Source organism: Canis aureus, chromosome X (assembly GCF_053574225.1).
Source record: "Canis aureus isolate CA01 chromosome X, VMU_Caureus_v.1.0, whole genome shotgun sequence".
Lineage (NCBI taxonomy): Eukaryota > Metazoa > Chordata > Mammalia > Carnivora > Canidae > Canis > Canis aureus.
The window spans coordinates 32,120,067-32,139,293 of record NC_135649.1 but is presented as its reverse complement, the minus strand read 5'-3'; the positions used below and the strand labels follow the sequence as shown (position 1 = coordinate 32,139,293).

At 39.4% G+C, this 19,227-nt stretch overlaps 2 protein-coding genes across 4 annotated transcripts in view; one reads left to right on the top strand and one right to left on the bottom strand.

Moving 5' to 3' along the window:
• LOC144308834 (uncharacterized) overlaps positions 1-8,024 on the top strand; it is a 22,040-nt gene extending 14,016 nt beyond the window's left edge. The window contains exon 8 of the mRNA XM_077889866.1: positions 7,811-8,024. The gene's annotated coding sequence lies outside the window, so the exon portion shown is untranslated. The remainder of the gene's footprint in view (positions 1-7,810) is intronic.
• UPF3B (UPF3B regulator of nonsense mediated mRNA decay) overlaps positions 5,520-19,227 on the bottom strand; it is a 16,157-nt gene continuing 2,449 nt past the window's right edge. The window contains exons 4-12 of one of the 3 annotated variants that reach the window (XM_077887921.1): positions 16,238-16,336; positions 14,824-14,934; positions 13,403-13,446; positions 12,748-12,930; positions 12,310-12,348; positions 10,330-10,490; positions 9,669-9,957; positions 6,439-6,544; positions 5,520-5,646 (exon numbers count right to left, since the gene is read on the bottom strand). In XM_077887921.1, coding sequence (XP_077744047.1) covers positions 5,636-5,646; positions 6,439-6,544; positions 9,669-9,957; positions 10,330-10,490; positions 12,310-12,348; positions 12,748-12,930; positions 13,403-13,446; positions 14,824-14,934; positions 16,238-16,336 — 1,043 coding nt within the window. In that variant the 3' untranslated portion in view covers positions 5,520-5,635. Of the gene's footprint in view, positions 6,545-9,668; positions 9,958-10,329; positions 10,491-12,309; positions 12,349-12,747; positions 12,931-13,402; positions 13,447-14,823; positions 14,935-16,237; positions 16,337-19,227 lie in introns of all 3 variants that reach the window. The other 2 variants (XM_077887920.1, XM_077887922.1) reach the window with 2 other exon arrangements.

Genomic DNA, 19,227 nt, shown 5'->3' with positions numbered 1-19,227 from the left:
AATAACTACCAGACTGCCTTCCACCATTTTACATTCCCTCCAGTGATGTATGAGGGTTACAATTTCCCACTTCTGCTAATGTTTGTTATTTTCTTTTGAAAAAAAAAAAATTATAGCCATCTTCGTGGGTGCCCATCCTCTCAGGAACCCACTCCAATCAGGTTTTTACCTAGTACTCAAACCAAAAGATGAAGATGACCAGTGACCTCTCTATTGCTAAATCCTAAATTCGTTTCTCTGATAGGATCTTATTTGAACTATCAGCAACATTGGTCTTAGTTGACTTCTTGAAATACTTTCTTCACTTGGCTTCCAGGACAGTACTCTTGCTTGGTTTTCTTCCTCTCTCTACTCCTTCAGAAACTTTTTCTGGTTCTTAATCTCGTGTCTAAATGCTTAAGTGCTCTGGACCTCAGACCATAAATCTCTTCCCTTCAATCTATACTTACTCCCGTGATCTCAATCTCATGGCCTCACATGTCCAAAACTGAGCTCCTGATAGCCCCCTGCACCACCAAACACACACACACACACACACACACACACACACACACACACACACACACCATTTTTCTTGCAGTTTTCCCCATCTGAATCCTTTCTTCATCTTTCCAGTTGCTTAAATAATCTTTCACTCTCTCACACCCCGGGGACATCTGGTCAGTCAGCAAATTGTGTGGGCTCTACCTATAAAATGTGATCACTTCTGACTACTTTCACTGCTACCATCCTGGTCCAGGTGACCATCATTTCCCAACTAAATTACTGCAATAGCTTAGCCTCTCTTTCTCCTTCTTTCCCCTGCTTTGGTCTGTTTTCAACACAGCAGCCAATGTGATCCTTTTATTTTAAAATATTAAGTCAGGGGGATCCCTAGGTGGCTCAGCGGTTTAGCGCCTGCCTTTGGCCCAGGGCGTGATCCTGGAGTCCCGGGATCGAGTCCCACATTGGGCTTCCTGCATGGAGCCTGCTTCTCCCTCTGCCTGTGTCTCTGCCTCTCTCTCTGTCTCTCATGAATAAATAAATAAAATCTTTAAAAAAAATAAAATATTAAGTCAGATTAGGGGTGCCTGGCTGGCTCAGTTGGTTAAGTATCTGCCTTCAGCTCAGGTCATGATCTCAGGGTCCTGGGATCAATCGAGCCGAGTCAGGCTCCCTGCTCAGTGGGAAGTCTGCTTCTCCCTCTCCCTCTGCTGCTCCCCCTGCTTGTGCTTGTTCTGTGTCAAATAAATTAATAAAATCTTAAAAAATAAAATATTAGGTCAGAATATATCACACACCTCTGCTCAAAACTTTGCGGTGGTTCCATATCACTGGGAAGAAAAGCCCAAGTCCTAACTATGAACCAAAGGGTCTTGCCTGTTAGCTCTCTGACTTTACTCCATCCCTTTAGGCTGCCCTGCCCCTTGCTCACTCTACTCCAGCCATTATGGTCTCTTTGCCATTCCTAAACAGGCCAGGCACACTGCTACCCCAGGGCCTTTTCACATACTTCTTCCTTTGGAGACTTATACCCCCAGATACCCATGTAGCTAGTTCCCTCATTTCTTTCTCAAGTCTTTACTCCAAAGTCACCTTCTCATTTAGGCCTTTCAACCCCCAACCATGAGCATCATTATTTCCTTTCCCTGATTTATTATTTCTCTCAAGCACCTGTCCCCTTTTTTTAAGGCATCTCCACACCCAACATGGGGCTCAAACTGACAACCCCAAGATCAAGAGTCGCATGCTGTACCACCTGAGCCAGCCAGGCACTTCATACCTGTCACTTTCTAACAATGCTTATTTTACTTGTTTTACTTATTTTCTCCACTTGAATGTAAGCTCCACAAAAGCAGGAATTTTGTGTTTTGTTCACCGATGTAACTCCAAAATCTAGAACATAAATGGCACATGGTGTGGTTTCAAAAAACAGTGAATGAATGAATGATGGTAACCTGAACAAGGGCAGTGAAGGGATGGAGAGGAATCAGACAAACAATACACCGATTGGCTGTAGGAGTGAGTATGGGCTCAAGTATGACCCTCAGTGCTGAGTGGATAGGAAGTTGACATCCTCAACAAAACAAGATGGGGAGGAACCTGAGTTCAGTTGGGACCAGACATACTTGCAGGTCATTTGGATACAGATGTCTAGTAGGCAGCTGCATCTGAGATTAGGGGGGTGGTCAGGGCCAGAGATATGGAAGAGAACCTTAAAGTCTGGAAATATAGCTAATATACCATATATTACAGTAGTAATGAACAATTATGTATTTACCCATGTCTCCACAGTAGAAGCTTGCCTTCCTTAATAATGACGTAAGTGGTCATAATAGATTTCTGTGGTATAGAATACAGCCCTAGAGATTATAAACAAAATTCAGGGCAGGCCCCATAAAAACATAAAACATAGTTTCTATATACCTACAAAAGACTACAAAACCCGGGATCCCTGGGTGGCGCAGTGGTTTGGCGCCTGCCTTTGGCCCAGGGCGCGATCCTGGAGACCCGGGATTGAATCCCACATCACGCTCCCGGTGCATGGAGCCTGCTTCTTCCTCTGCATGGAGCCTGCTTCTCCCTCTGCCTATGTCTCTGCCTCTCTCTCTCTCTCTCTCTCTCTCTGTGACTATCATAAATAAATAAAAATTTTTTAAAAATTAAAAAAAAGACTACAAAACCCTTATTAACCTTTCTCCTATGTAATTAAAGGTAGCATCTGTGAATACTACAGTTAGATCTTCATTTAAAATCAGAGTTAAGGGGTGCCTGGGGGCCTCTGTTGGTTAAGCGTCTGCCTTCGGCTCAGGTCGTCATCCTGGGGTCCTGGGACCGAGCCCCACATTGGACTACCTGCTCAGCAGGGAGTCTGCTTCTCCCTCTCCCACTGCCTGTGCTTGCTCTCTCTGTGTCAAATAAATAAATAAATAAAACCTTTCTTAAAAAATAAAATAAAATCAGAGTTAAACTACTGCCTCAGGACTACCTTATATATGCCTGTTATGGAATGGTGGTGCAGTTCCTGATTTTGAAGGCATGAATGCTGAAAGCCATCTGTCTGTCACCGCCCTGAAGTTACCTATTCCCACTGCCCTCACCCCTTGAATTTTTCCTGTCTACTTCCCTTAGCACCACTCTGTGGACCAGAGGAGCAAACTCTACATGGCTGAGTGTCACCAGGGCAGGGGCCCTGTTCACTACCATAGTCTGTGCCAGCACGAGAAGGCGCTTAGTGATTGTTCAGATAACCAACATCCCAGCCGTCTCCATCCCGTCATTATTTCCAAACAAATCAAACTTTTGTCTCAAGTAGGCAAAAACAGAATGAATGCTTACTTTTCGGTTGTTTACAGCAGTTTGTTTTCAGTAAAACATGAAATTATGAGTATGACAAAGTGGTGCTCACCCCCTTACTCCTGACATGAGAGCAAGGGGAGCCAACTAGGAAAAGCAAGGCAGCACTATGGAGAAGGAAGTCAAGATGGATTTTTAAAATTGCTCAGTGGGTGGGAGGGCCCTCCTATGGTTTCACCAGTTGATCTGGTGTAGGGTTTTCTCCAGCAACACTTCAGCATTTTAGGGGCAGGAGATTTCCACACCAGGCCATGCCATCATAGCCCTCCTCACATGGTGTACTGTGCTCTGGTTATTCCTAGCTGTTTCTTCCCACTACTGGTTTCTCAAAGACAAGGACTTAGGTCCTTGACCCCCATGGCCTGGCACACAGTGATTAGTAAATGTTTGCTAAAATGAATATGTAAATAAAAAAAAAAAAACATAAGGGGCGTAGGGAAGTGTGGTTTACCAAGTGGGACTGGCAAGGCAAGTAGAATGAATGGAGTGCTGATGTGAGAACAGCCTCAAGAGGCCTGGCAGCAGGTTCCAGGCTGGGGAGGGAGGCAGTGATGCCAGCTCAAGACTGATGGCTGTGGAGCGTCACTTCTCCACAGGCTACCTCTACCCATGTACTGCCCCGTTTGCACCTGCCTTCTCAGGAAACCTACTCTACTGATGATCGCTTCCCCTGGGTCTTTCTCCTCTTTCTCAGAACTTTCCTTTTGGCTTCCAAACATGCTTTAGTATTTCTCATACTTAATCTTTCATCAGGATCCTGGGTGGCTCAGCGGTTAAGCGTCTGCCTTTGGCTCAGGGCATGATCCTGGAGTCCCGGGATTGAGTCCCACATCGGGCTCCCTGCATGGAGCCTGCTTCTCCCTCTGCCTGTGTCTCTGCCTCTCTCTCTGTCTCTCATGAATAAATAAAAATCTTGGGGTAGCCCAGGTGGCTCAGCAGTTTAGCGCCGCCTTCAGCCCAGGGTCTGATCCTGGAGACCCGGGATTGAGTCCCACGTCAGGCTCCCTGCATGGAGCCTGCTTCTCCCTCTGCCTGTGTCTCTCTCTCTCTCCCTCTCTGTGTCTCTCATGAATAAATAACTTAAAAATCTTAAAAAAAAAACTTAAAAAGATAAAAATTAAAAAAAAAAACTTTCGTCAACACTATTTACCTATCTCCATTTTTTCACTGCTAAATTTCTGTGTTGTTTTTATTTTCAACCTGGTCTGGCATCTGTTCCCTATAATTCCAGATCATCAGTGATTTCTAATACACTGAAATCCATACCCTTTTTTCAGGCATCACACTTGACCTGCCAGCAGCATCCAACCCTAATGGCCACTTTCCTTACCTTCTTCAGTCTTTTCTCTTGGGTCAGGGAATACCGGGGTCTTCTGGTTTTCCACCTACTCTCTGGCTACTCTTTTTCAGTCTGTGGGTACTTTTCCTTACCTGTAACCTTAGAGTTGTTCAAGGCTGGGCCCTAGGTCTCCTTGTTCTTTCTTCACACTCTCTCCCTAGGTGACCAAATCTAAACCCATGGCGTCAATGATCACCTAAAAATAGATGAATTCCAAATCTGTTATCTCCAGCCCAGATCTCTTCTCTGAGCTTCAAGGTCTGTTTATCTGGCTGCCCCATCCCCATTTCCTACCTGCCACTCTCCCCTTACCGTAACTGGTTTTTGCCTGAGCAATTCAGTACTGCTAAGCCCAGTGGACATATCTCTTCACTTCTCTAACCTCTCTGCAGCAAAGATCACTGCTAGCCATTCTCTTTGAAAGTTTCCCTTTCTGTACTTTAGTAGTCTCTCCCAGTTGAGGACTATTCTCTTTCAGTCATCTCTGATGGCTCTTCCTCTTTACCTGCCTCTTGGGATACTGGTTCCTAAAGGCCAAGTAAAACTAAAGCAGTGACTTACTCAGTAAAGGCAGACTGACACCACATTAGAAGCAGCTGGCAGAATGAACATTTAAGCAGCCCAAGGATGTTGTCCAAACGTTTTGGTTCTCATGGAACAAGAGTAGTGAACCATGATTTGATCTTCTTGGTGGGCAAAATAAAAGCATAAGGCTAATGAAGGCAGAAATGAGTATCCTTCATCCCATTTCAAAATACCCAAGAGATTAATTCAGTATCAAAAGTTTAATTTCTCAAAATGAATAGCTATTTAGTAAAGCTAATAAATACACTTAGCTTCATACTTGAGTGATGTTGATATTTATTGACATCAATGCAAAACAAGCCAGGACTAAAAGTCGCTATTTGACAGGAACAAATATTGGTACAGTTTCCTTCCTGGAGAGGGTATGCACTCAGATCACGAGACCTAAGATTAAAACAAAGACTGGATTGTCAAGAACCAAACGGGTTAAATTTTACTTATTAATATAAAAACTGCTAAAGGCCAAAGGAGATGTTTAAAAATATTCTTTATGCTAAGCTCATGTAAGCAAACAAAAAACTAAAACTAATCCTAAAACTTCAGGACGTAGGATATAGACACGACATGACTATTTAAATTTTTGCACAGGCGAATATGTTATATCCTTCACTGTCCTTGTACTACAATTACATGCTTTTGCATCTACACTACACAAAGTCAACAGTTATCACCAACAATGAATGTAACTAGATCTGAACAAGACTTCACAGTGACTCTGTTCCACTCAAATTAAAATTCAATCCAGGATTTAACAAAACCTTGCTTTTAGAACCAGCTGTCTTTTTTCCCCCTCCTCGTGTCATACCTAATTAAGTCCTCACCTGACCTTTCCCGCCTGCAAATTGCAATGCATGTCCTCTCCCTCATCTTTGCCTGACACTTTAAAATTAATTTGTAGGAACTGCATAAAAAAATGAAATTGAACTTCCAACCCAAACCTGCGATCAGGTTCCTGCTTTGATGCAAAAAAACAATAAACAGAAAACAAAAAACATACTCCTCTGCAGTGTACCCCACCAGCACAGCGATCCTTTCTCTCTCTCTACTCCTTTGCCCTGAAGGCACTTCTGGATTGCTTAATACATGCTCTTTGGCTGCCTAGACAGTCAGGACATCTAAGGCCTTTTGGACTTATCACTCCTCTCCTCCTTCTTTTCTATGGCTAATACCACTTTCCTGCTTTTTTTCTATTGCTGAATCTCCAGACTTGGTGCTGTCATCAGGCGGACAGAGTCGATTTCGGCTTCGAGCTCCTGGTTGGTAAAGCTGCATTGCTGGGCGATCCTGAAATAAAATTAAATGTTAATGTTACAACATGGCTTCTAAACATTTACAGGGGATTTTCAGAGTCATAAGTTATATATTGATATATACCAAGAACAACTACAAGATAAAAAATGTGAGGGCACAGTACTTGACAGTGTTGATGGTTAATTTGCCTCTGCTTATGTCCTTTCCCCCATCTCCACATAAAAGCAACCATTTTGTAAGTATTATTTTATATGCCTAGGGTACGTCTGCAATAAATCTAATTTTCTTAACCATCTCAAGATGAACTAAATTAGCTTGAATTTCCTTTACTTAGAAACCTCAGCCATTACCTGTCTCTCTTCCCCATAAGTAAATGGACTTTAATATTCACTACCACATAAGAAAAATTTTAGGAGTAAAACAGTAATAAAGAATGCAAAGTCTTACGTGGAGACCTCCCTGAAATTATGAGCTCAGACTCCATGCAACTTGCCACAAACATGATTATTTCTTAATTCACATATAACAACACCCTACCTTGAGACTCTTTAGGTGGCATTTTAGATCTCAAATTCCTAAATAAGTCTCAATAAAGTCATCACATACCTCTGAGTTCAAATAACGTATGTGGTTTATGACATTATGATCCTGGAAAACTTAGATGTATAGCCCTTTTTAGAACAACAAAAAATTGTGTTGAGCCTTCCTTACCCTTCTCCCTGGTGTATGGAAGTTAGCCTTAAAGCATTATTCACAACTGAATAATTCCGGCAAAATATTTCACTATTTTTATAAGATGAAATGTTGAAACAGGTAGGATTTCTGCATAGCATTTAAAGAAATGGATGATAGGGCTCCCACTGTGCAAAGATGGGACAATGTAAACACCAACAAGGACAATAACTGATGATAAATTGGAACACCAAATATTTCTAAATCCACAAATTATTATAGACAAAACCAAACTCACTGATTACCTAGATGTTGCTGGGACACCAACTCATTACTCTGAATGCTGGTACATAAAGGGAGAGGATCAAGTATTTCTCTTGCCCTTCCTGTATAAACTGAATTTTGGGCTAAGAATTTTTTATAATAGATGGATCAGGCTTATAATACCCGAACCTACTGATCAGGTGTTTTTTTCAACTTTATCACCTTAAGAAATTTTAAATCTATAGAAAGGTCGTAAAACTTATACAATGAATACCTAATACCCTTCTCTTAAGATTCACAATTATGAACATTTTGTCACATGCTTCTTCTAACATGTACACATATATACATTTTTTTTTGCAGAACCATCTGTGAATAAGTTGCAGACATCATGACCCTTATCCCTAAATATTTCAGCTTGGATATCTGAAGAACAAGGACATCCTGTTCCATAACCACAATACAATTGCTATTGATCAGAACATTACACTAGAAAGACAGCCATATGTCATATCTTCCTGATATGATGCAATAGGAAGTACACAACACAATCTATAAAGTATTCTTTTTTTTAAGATTTTATTTTTAAGTAATTTCTATACCAAACATGGGGCTCGAACTCACAATCCTGAGATCACAACCCTGGCTGAGCCAGTCAAGCATACACACCTCCATCTATGAAATATTCTTTTTTAAAAAAAGACTTCTTTATTTGAGAGAGACAGTGCATGAGGAGGGGAGAGGGAAAGGGAAAGAGAGAAGCAGACTCCACGAAGCTTGGAGCCTGATGTGGGGCTCAATGCTATGACCTCGAGATCATGACCTGAGCTGAAATCGAGAGTCTGACACTCTACCAATGAGCCACCCAGGTGTCCCAATCTATGAAGTATTTTTGCCAAAAATTGAGCATAAATATATTCAGGCCTGTAGGTGAGGAGCAACCTATTTTTATGAATAAAGTCTGATTGGCACACAGCCATACTCGTTCTTTTACATATTATCTATGCCTGCCTTCCTACAGAGCTTAGTGGTTCTAGTAGAGACCATATGGCCCACAAGGCCTAAAATATTTACCATCTGGCCCTTTACAGAAAAAAAAAAATCTGCTGACCCCTTTCCTAGATGTAACTCCTACTTTTCAAGGAAACACGTAAGATAGAGAAACATGTTAAGTGATACCACAGGGATATAATTAGTCCATCCAATTTAGAGCCAATACCTCCTCATAACAAACTGGTTTCTGTAGCAAATAAATGGCAGGAAAACAAGAGGGGAGATTGTTTAGATTAAAAGAGACTTAAGGATACAATACAATTTGTGGATCTTGTTTAGAGCCTATAAAGAAGTTAGTGAGACAATTGGGAAAAACACAGTAAGTAGGACATTAAGGAATTATTATTAGAGGATTTTTTTGGTAGGAAAATGCTATTTTTTTGGTATGAAATGTTATTAAGAAAAATAATCTGTTTCTGGTATTGACATATTTAAAGATATGTTTAGGATTGGCCTGAAAATAATCCAGGGGTGCCTGAGTGGCACAGCTGGCCAAGTGTTCAGACTCTTGATTTCAGGTCAGGTCATGATCTCTGGGTCATGAGATCAAGCCCCACGTCAGACTCTGCACTCAGTGTGGAGTCTGCTTGAAATTCTCTCTGCCTTGTTCTTCGCCCCTCCAATTTGTGCTCTCAAATAAATACATAAATCTTTTTTAAAAAGAAAAGAATCCTGGGATCCCTGGGTGGCGCAGTGGTTTGGCGCCTGCCTTTGGCCCAGGGCATGATCCTGGAGACCCGGGATCGAATCCCACGTCGGGCTCCCGGTGCATGGAGCCTGCTTCTCCCTCTGCCTGTGTCTCTGCCTCTCTCTCTCTCTGTGACTATCATAAATAAATTAAAAAAAAAATTAAAAAAAAAAAAAAAAAAAAAAGAAAAGAATCCAGTAGAGTCAGGGATGGGGTAGAGAGGTTGGTTGTGAGCTGGTAATTGTTAAAGCTGGGTGATGAGTGTGTCATTATTCTTTTCTGTTCTACTTTTGTGTATGTTTGAATTTCTACAATAAGTCAATAAAAGGCCCCAACCAAGACCGAAAAAAAGAGTTGCAGATAGTTCAACTTCCCTTTTAAAAAGTCTGTCATAAACAGTGAACTAACCCTTTCCTTTACACTTGCAAGAAAAGAAAAAAAATCCTCGTGAAAATAAACAGATATAACGAAAAGCAGCACCTTGTTTCTTATGCGATCTCTTTTAACCACTTCCTCTTTCTTTTCAGTTTTTTCTGAGCTGCCTACTGATTCTGTACTTTCAGTCTTCTTTCCTTTATCCCGAACCACTTCTTTCTCTTTTTTCATTTCTTCTTCCTTTCTTTTAAAAGCCTTCTCCTTCTCATAGCGCTCCTTCTGCCTTCGTCGCTCTTCTTCCTGCCGCTTCAGCCTCTCCCTCTCCCGAAGGATGCGCTCTTGGTCTCGCTCATAGTCCCGTTCCCTGTAGTCTCTGCCACTCTCCTCTTCGGGCCTGCATGGGAAACAGATCTGAGCTAGCACCCTCAAAGAATGGCTAGTCACACATGTGGGAGTGCTCTGATTAGGGCCTGACCACTACAGGGAGGTGGCACTTTGGGAACAGAGTAAAAAAAAAAAAATTCTAGCGTTTGAGAAACAGTATTTAAAAAAAAAAAAATCCTAGCGTTTTGAGAACAGTGTTTAAAAAAAAAAAAAAAAGTGCGCACCAGAAGTCATTCACCCAGACTGAGATGCTAGAATATTTTAAACTTTTACTCATCCTCCAACCCCTCAGAATTCAGGTACAAGTCCAGGACATGGCAGTAAAGCTAGCTTGTAGAAACACGTTGAAAACAAGTATACCAAAGAGCCCCCGACTACTGACCTCCTGGGCTTTTCATCTTTAGGTTCGCCATCAGAGCGCTTGGGCAGTGTACAACTCTGCCCACTGGCTCTTTCATCATTCAGATTCTCTTTGTCCAGTTTCTTGGCTTTTTCTCTTTTGTCTAATTCTTTTTCATCTCCTTTTTCTGGTTTCTTGAGTAGCTTTAAAGAGAACAAATTTATTCTTATTTTGAAAGGTGGGACATTCTCGTCTGATTCTACCACGAAAACCATATACTAAGTGTTTTCAATTTAGGCTATAGAAGGCCTCTTTCTGCAGGTACTCTTAAACTTACAGGTGAATAACTAGTGCACAAGAGCAGTGATTGACTAAAAGGATGCTATTAATGTGAAAGTGTTATCCACTCAAAGTGGTTTAATCACTTGTGGCAATAGGATCAAGACTCCTTTGGCTTTAGATGGGTCAACCTTTCAGTGAACCAGGGCACACTTCCAAGTATGCCTTCAGTAGCAAACAAGCATATCGATATGACTTGATGAGAAACTATACCACAAATTTAAAATGCTAGGCAAATTACTACTGGACTTGTAGTACTTGAAATGACAAATACCTTTGTCACCAAAGGAGAGATCCATTGCAAGAATGATTTTGCCTTGAGCCTGAGAATAATATACATATGATGGTATAATCTTAATTTTCATGATTTAAAAATCCAAATACCTCATGGAACAGTGAAGTTCCATCTCTACTGAGCTGAACACTGCTCAATGTCACATATATATACATACATATGTACATACATGTGAGACATATATATATATATGACAGAATGCAATTCTAAAATGTGCTTTATCAAGTCCAAATTGCTAACAAAATAGTTTCTTACACCACTGCCACAAACCTCTCTAGAATACCCTCATGTATTGGATATTCAGAGAGATTCTTAGGCAAAGTAGAAGAATTTCAAGTCTCAGAGTGAAGGCATCATACAAATGGTTCATCTCAGGGTGAAGGCATCACACAAGTCACCAAGCAAAAGGCAAAGCACCACAAGACTTAAGCATGAAGTATTTCAGCACATAGCCACTGCAAATGGCAAGTCCAAACTACTAAGGAGGCACCAATGTAAAGTGAGGATTCCATGTACAGGTTTCATTGGAAGTGTTCTTATTTTTCTAATGAACATCTTTGTTAGAAGCCAGGATGTTCATTACTCTATTAAGAACATTAATGAATGTTTCTAGTATGGCTGGCTCTACCTTCTGTCTTGCAGATAGGAAAAGCAAGTCAGGTCACTTGTGGCATGGCAGAGAGAGATCACTAGAAGGACTTAAGATGGGAACCTTTCCACACCACTGCCAAGCACCTTATCGCCAATAATGAGCCCGGGTGAGCCTTGAGGGAACAAACCCTTAACCACACAAACAGCTTAATTTTGATGTGGTAAAAGGAGGAGACCCTGCCACCATCTCTGAGAGATTTTTTCTGACTTTCTCTGAAGTATTAGGTACTAGTACTTCCCTAAGAAGTTTGTTGGAGCAAGAGCTGCTTAAGCCATGCCCTCAAAAGGGAATCAGTAAGGCTGGGATTTTTCTACAAGTTTTCTTCTTCCTAAGTGTAATGTGTTAATCAGAATCTGCCACCCACAGATTCCCAGGTAGATGAAAGAAGGTAACATGGAGAATCATGTGAGGGGAAGCATGTAATACAGAATATTTATCCCTAAAACTTCCACAAGGCAGCCAGTTAGGAGAGGCACATGAAGAGAAAGAGCTGTTTAGGCATGGTTGTCCTCTAGCTGTATATTGAAGCTTCTGGGTACCCCGCAGAGCATCAGGAAGTCATCTGGGCCTCCTTCTCAAGTAGGAATTTAAAATGGCTCAGATTTTAAGAAGACTCAGTCAGTCTGAAAGAGTTTTCTATAGGTATCACTACCACCACCACCGAAAGGACTTATTAACTAAGACCTGTGTGTGTGACATGATACTAGGTGCTCTGTATCATGTACTTGGTCCTTACATTTTTCTGATTCACAGCTTGTAACAGAAACCTGTGTACCTGAAGACAGTGGAAAACAAACAGATGAGGCAACTTCATGTATCAAATATGAAGGAAAAGCTGAATAAAACCCATAATTCATGCCAGCCAGCCCTAAGCCCTTACTTATGAAGAACTGAGAGAATAATAATCCAAACATGGAACATTCTCAATGATAACGGAGATCTTCACTGAATTAATATCATGTAAATTACTTAATCTGTTTAAATTATCTCAAATTTTTAAAAATACTATTATTAGCATTATAGGAAAGATTCCTATTGGTTCACCTCCCCCCCCCAAAAAAAAACACAACAAAATCAAGACTATATTGACACCAACACAAGATGCATGCGTACTTAAGGAAGTAGATACGTGCAATTTTTAGCAACATGCGGTCAGTTTAAGTTATTTTCATACCTTAATCTTTGGTTCATCCTTTAATTTGTCCCTTTCTGGAACTCTGTCTATCTTCTTTAGCTTTTCTATATCTTTCCTTTTTCGTTTTTCTTCTTCTTTCCATTTCCTCCTCTCTTCTTCTCTTTGTCTTTTCCTTTCTATTTCTCGCCTCCTTCTTTCTTCTCTTTTTTCTTCTCTCATTCTCTGGAAAGAAAAATCAACATAAGCCTTCAAACAAGATAATCATCACCAAAAACTTAATCCCGAAGGAATGGTGGGCACCCACTAAATTGGATCGTCTTTCCTTCCTACTTTCTACAAAATGGCATTCTACCTCTTTAACCCCCTTCCCACCCCAATGAGAATATGAGCTTAAAGGGCCTGCTAGTCTCAGAGTCTCCCACTGTTGCCTTGCTATATTTCCAGAGGCTTTCAGAAAATCAAAGGAGTCTCTCTGGAACAAGCTAAAGACTCTCTGAGTTCACCGAGTGAATCCTTGGTCCAACAACCAGACTGAAGGAGAAGGCCAGAGAGTGAGGCCAATGAGCCAAATCTTTAAAGAATAATGGTAGAAAAAGCAGTTATTCCTCCTCTAGGATCCCAATGCTCATATGTTTACAGATTATGAACCAATGAAATAAAAGTATTGAGAGAACTATAAAAACAAAAGGTTTACCTGCTTGTTTTTCAGGAAGCTCAAAAGTGGGGTTGTCTTTTTAGCTACATAAATGTAAACAGATTATTAATAATACTTATCAACCCCTAGAAAGGATTCCATTTTCTGACATTCCCTGCCAACCACCCAAGGTGGAGAAACTATACCCCTTAAAACAGTTCACAAGTACGTTATCAGAAAGAAGTTTCACAGTATTCTACTTCAATTCTGAAGGTTTAAAATACTTTTTAAAAAGTGAAGTAATTCTAATTAAAACAATTTCTTAAAAGAATAATAGAATTCCCAGTGTCAGTGAGAATTGAGTGCAAAGGACATTCTCTTGTTTTACAGTTGGAAATATAAATTTGTTCAACTGGGAAGAAATTGGAGGAAGGAGCTAAAAATATCTAATCTTTTGACCCCACCATTTCACTTCTGGGAATTTATTCTAAGGAAATTATCAGAGATGGGCTTATACTCTGCATTCATTAATAAAAACTGTTTTAGGGGTGCCTGAGTGGCTCAGTTGTTTAAATATCTGTCTTCAGCTCAGGTCAAGATCTCGGGGTCCCTCAAATAAATGAATAGATAAAATCTTTAAAAACAAAACCATTTTAGAAGAGTAATTCAATTTTTAATATTCTGAACAATGCAGGGTTTTTTAAATGTTTTGAGGTTTGTTTGTTTGTTTGTTTGTTTTTTTGAGAGAGTGAGAGCAGGAAGGGGCAGAGGAAGGAGAGAGAATCTTAAACAGGTTCCATGCTCAGTGTGAAGCCCAACACAGGGTTCAATCTCATGACCCCTGATCCTGAGGATCATGACCTGAGCAGAAATCAGGAGTCGGATGATGAACCATGAACCGACTGAGCCACCCAGGCGCCCCGCCTTGTAGTTAGCTTTTTGAAAGCATACTTCCTTTAGATAAATTCCTAGGAGTGGAAATCCTGGGTCAGGGGCTATGCTTGTTTAGAGTTGATAGAGGAGTGACCATTTATTACTAGAAGAGTGACAATTTACTACTAGAACCAATATCCAAATTAGACTTTCTCAAGAAGTTTTCAATTTTGTAGTAACTAAATTTATCTTTTGATATTTTCAGTTCAAATTTTTTTTCAGGAATGTGAGCTGCTTGTTTCTAGAAAATACCAGTTGATCTTCAAAAGCTTACCAACATCTAAAGGTCCCATGAGTCTTCAGATTTTTTCTACTTATATATATGTGGCATTAAAATGGGTCACAGAGAATTTTTCCAATCTTATCAATGGATTTAATATAACCCTGTGAAGCAGGTATTATCACCTGCATTTTACAGTAGAAGAAACAGAGTCTCAGGGAAGTTAGTGCCTTCCCCATGGTCACACAGCTAACAAGTGACAGAAGTGAGATTCAGATAGGTCTTCTGAGGAAAAAGCCATTGTCCTTAATTCCTGTTGCCCACTTACCTATTAATTCTCTATTTTTTGCTTCTATTTCCTCTAGCAGTGTCTCTGGAGTAGATGTCATTTTCTCATTATCTGCAGCATAACTTTCCAAAAATTTTCTATATTCTGGATCTAAATCATTGTTTAAGTAAACAGAAAATATAGCAGACTTAAAAAAAAACTTTCTACATCATGGAAGATTAAAAATAAACCTAAACATACCCACTAGACTATTTAGGGCTTTATTAGTCCCTTACTCTCAGGACTCCTACTCCCTATACCCACTAAGGGAGTCTGATATAACATGGAGTCAGGGATAATCAGACACCACAGGAATGTTAAGTAACTTGCTTTTAAAAGTCACTGTTCCAACTAACCCAGAGTCACACTTACGTGAAAACTGAAAGTTGTAGTTATAGGACCTTCACAGTATTACTGATAGCATGTAAGCAATTCCTGTATGGGTAAACCTCACTTTAAATAAACCCAACATAGGAAAATCAGGTTTTCCAGAAAGGTAAATTGAGGTCCTAGATGTTGCACTGGAGCTGATAGTAATTCCTGGAGTTCTTTTTTAGATGCATTTGACATCAGAAAGGGCAACACATCTGAGTCATTCCACTGCTTGTATTTGGAGTTTCTGTGTACCGTGGAGCAAATCATTGATCTAGTCTTCCAGATCTGAATCTATGATATAATCAGTAAGTACCCATGTGTTCAATATTTTCCATGTTTTCTTTATAAAATACCCACTGTGATAAATAATGGAAATCAAACTAGAGGATTCTAAAATATCAATCAGATATAAAACATTACAGCTAAGCTTTGATCCAGCATAACATCACACAGAGCTCAAAATCTGGATCCAGTTTCCTCTACATGGCAATTAGTCCAGTTTTTTAGTTCTGGTATTCCAGTTCAATGTAATTACTATGTGTGCAGTTAACTGCATATTCAAAACCTAAAAAATTTTTACTGGCCACTTCAGCTATTTTATATTAAGTTTTACTTGAGTATAGAAATTTTTCCATCCCAGCTCTCAATGATAAACCTCCCCTCTTTATAAAAATGGAAACCAAAAAAATAATCAGAAAATAGTATGAGACCTCAGAGAGTTGTACTTTGATACATTTCATTTTTCCCCATTGTCTTCTAACCAGAAAACCCAAGGTAATTTACTGCTCAATGGTCAACAATATATTGCTTGATGGTGGAGGAATGAAATGGCACTACCTGGAGAGAACGGGAATTCTACAGGAAACCCACTTCCATTCTAACAATCAAACAAGGCTTTCATCAGTGAGTTACATTTCTCATGAACGTTTTCTGTATGTTTTCCTATTTAAAAGAGTGGCATCTAATTAATTCCCACAAAGATAGTATTTTTTTAAAAAACCCATGGCAATAGCATTATATAACTAGAGCTATACTGTACCATCATCGATAGTCCCAACTTTGGTATCTCTTTTCTTAGTCTTCTTTTTTGCAGCTTTTTGAAAAGGTGCAAATTCTACTATAGCAGGATATTCCTGACCTGTTTAGAAAAAATACCACACTTGCTATAACAAAAAAAAGTAAAAAATTGGATACAAGAGAGTCAACCCACCACTCTCTAGGCCTCCTTTGATGGCAATCATCTGAATAGTCTCTCAATAGGCAGAAATCCCACGGGCACAACTAAAATCAAGGTGTTACCAAAGGAGCCCCAAATTTATACTGATAACATAATGAAAAGACATGACAGGGAAGTAAAATATTCGTTTAAATTCAACTTCTAAAGTGGGATATTTTGATTTGTGGGGGTAAAAAAGTCTACAGATCAATTTTCATTTAAAAAAATACATCAGAGGGGATCCCTGGGTGGCTCAGTGGTTTTGTGCCTGCCTTTGGCCCAGGGTGCGATCCTGGGGTCCCGGGATCGAGTCCCGCATCGGGCTCCTGGAATGGAGCCTGCTTCTCCCTCTGCCTGTGTCTCTGCCTCTCTCTCTCTCTCTATGTCTATCACAAATAAATAAAAAATAAATCTTTCAAAAAAATTAAAAAATAAAAAATACATCAGAAATCTCTAGACTAGGCAAATCTATGAAGATACAAAGATTAGTGATTGCCTAGAGCTGGGGCATAGTGGAGGAGAGTGGGGAGTGACAGCTAATGAATATGGGGTTTCTCTTTGGAGTGCTAAATGTATTCTAAGACTAGATTGTGGTGATAACTGCACAACTCTGTGAATGTACTAAAAACCAACTAACTGTACACTTTAAAAGGGTAAATTTGGGGGATCCCTGGGTGGCTCAGCGGTTTAGTGCCTGCCTTGGGCCCAGGGCGTGGTCCTGGAGTCCCAGGATCGAGTCCCACATCAGGCTTCCTGCCTGGAACCTGCCTCTCTCTGCCTATGTCTCTGCCTCTCTCTCTGTGTCTCTCATGAATAAATAAATAAAATCTTTAAAAATAAATAAATAAATGAATCTTAAAAAGGGTGAATTTTATGACATGTGAATTATATCTCAATAAATCTGTTATTAAAAAAATACACCAGGAGACACCAAAAGCACAGGCAATAAAAGTGAAAAATAGATAAATTGAACTACATCAAAATTAAGATATTCTGTGCACCTAAGGACAAAATCAACAGAGTATAAATGCAACCTACAGAATGGGAGAAAATATTTATAAATCATTTATCTGAAAAGGGGTCAATATACAGAATATATAAAGAACTCCTACAGCTCAATAACAAAAAAAAATTTAAAAATGTTCAAAGGACTTGAATAGACATTTCTACAATGATATACAAATGGCCAACAAGCATACAAAAAGATTAAAATATTACCTTACTTAATCACTAGGGAAATGCAAATCAAAATCACAATGAGATATCACCTCACACCCATTAGAACGGTAGCCATTAAAGGAAAAAAACAGAGTATCAAGTGTCGGCAAGGCGTGGAGAAATTAGAACCCTCGTACATTATTGGTAGGAATGTAAAATGGTGCAGCTGCTATGGAAAACAATATAGTGTTCCTCAAAAAATTAAAAATAGAATTACCATATGACCCAGCAATTCCACCTTTGGGTATATATTCAAAAAGAAGTGAAAGCAGAGACTTGAACAGTTATTTGTAAACCCACATTCATAGGAGCATCATTCCCAGTAGCCAAAAGGTGGAAGCAACTCAGATGTCCCTCAACAGATAAATGGTTGAAATGTAGTGTGTGTATGTATCTCAGTGTATATATATATATATAATGGAATATTACTCAGATTTAAAATGGAATTTCTGACACACCCTACAACATGGATCAACCTTGAGGACATTATGCTAAATAAATAAGCCAATCTTAGAAATGGGGATTTATTGTTTAATGGGTATAGAGTTTCAGTCTTGCAAGATAAACAAGTTCTAGATATTGGTTGCACAACAGTGTGAATGTACTCAACACTATTGAACTATACACTTAAAATGATTAAGAGGGTAAATTTTATTTATATGTATTTTACCACATTTAAAAAACAAACAAAAAAAGGAATCAGGTAGTAACATATGCAGTAACACAAATAAATCTTAAACATGCTAAGTAAAAGAGGGAGTCACAAAGGCTACATATTGTATGATTCTGTTTATATGAAATGTCTAGAAGAGGGAGAAGGGAAGATGACTACTAAAGGTTAGGCTTCTTTTCGGAGTAGTGAAAACATTCTGGAATCACACAGTGGTGATGGTTGTACAACTTTGTGAATATACTAAAAACCACTGAATTTTAGGTCATGTGAGTTATATCTCAATACAAAAAACCAGGTGACTGCTGGAAAAAGGAAATACACCAGATCCCTGCTCTAGAATAATGCCATGAAAAGTATAAAATACCATTATTGGCATATAGACAGAAGCCAGAATAGAATAAGTAGAAATGACCAGAAGACATCACAAAGTCGTACGGAGGAAACACAATTTTGGAAATCCTAGTGAATGCAGAATCAGATTAGCTTATTTACTGGTCTATTTGAGAAGGAATAGATAAACAAGACTGGAGTAGAAGGAATTGTGGAAGAGGCTGAAAAAAAGAACCCAGAAGTGAGGCCTGGCTCTGAAGGACTCTGACTACCAGGCTAAGGAATTTGGACTTTTTTCCCCTGCAACTGCTATCTGAAATCACTATTTTCAAAAACATTAATTTCGCGGCAATATAACATGACTGAATTATACAAAATATAATGACTGAATTATACAAAAATGGGGGAAAAAAGGAAAAATCTGTAAGCTTTTGTCTAAGGAATAGGAGGGAAGGACACAGTGTGAAAGATAAACAGATGAACGAGATATTAAATAAACAATAAATTGACAAGATTTATCACTTCTTTAAGTATAAGGGATAAAATAAAGCAGAAAAAGTTTAAACACAATTCAGATTTCCAGGAACACATT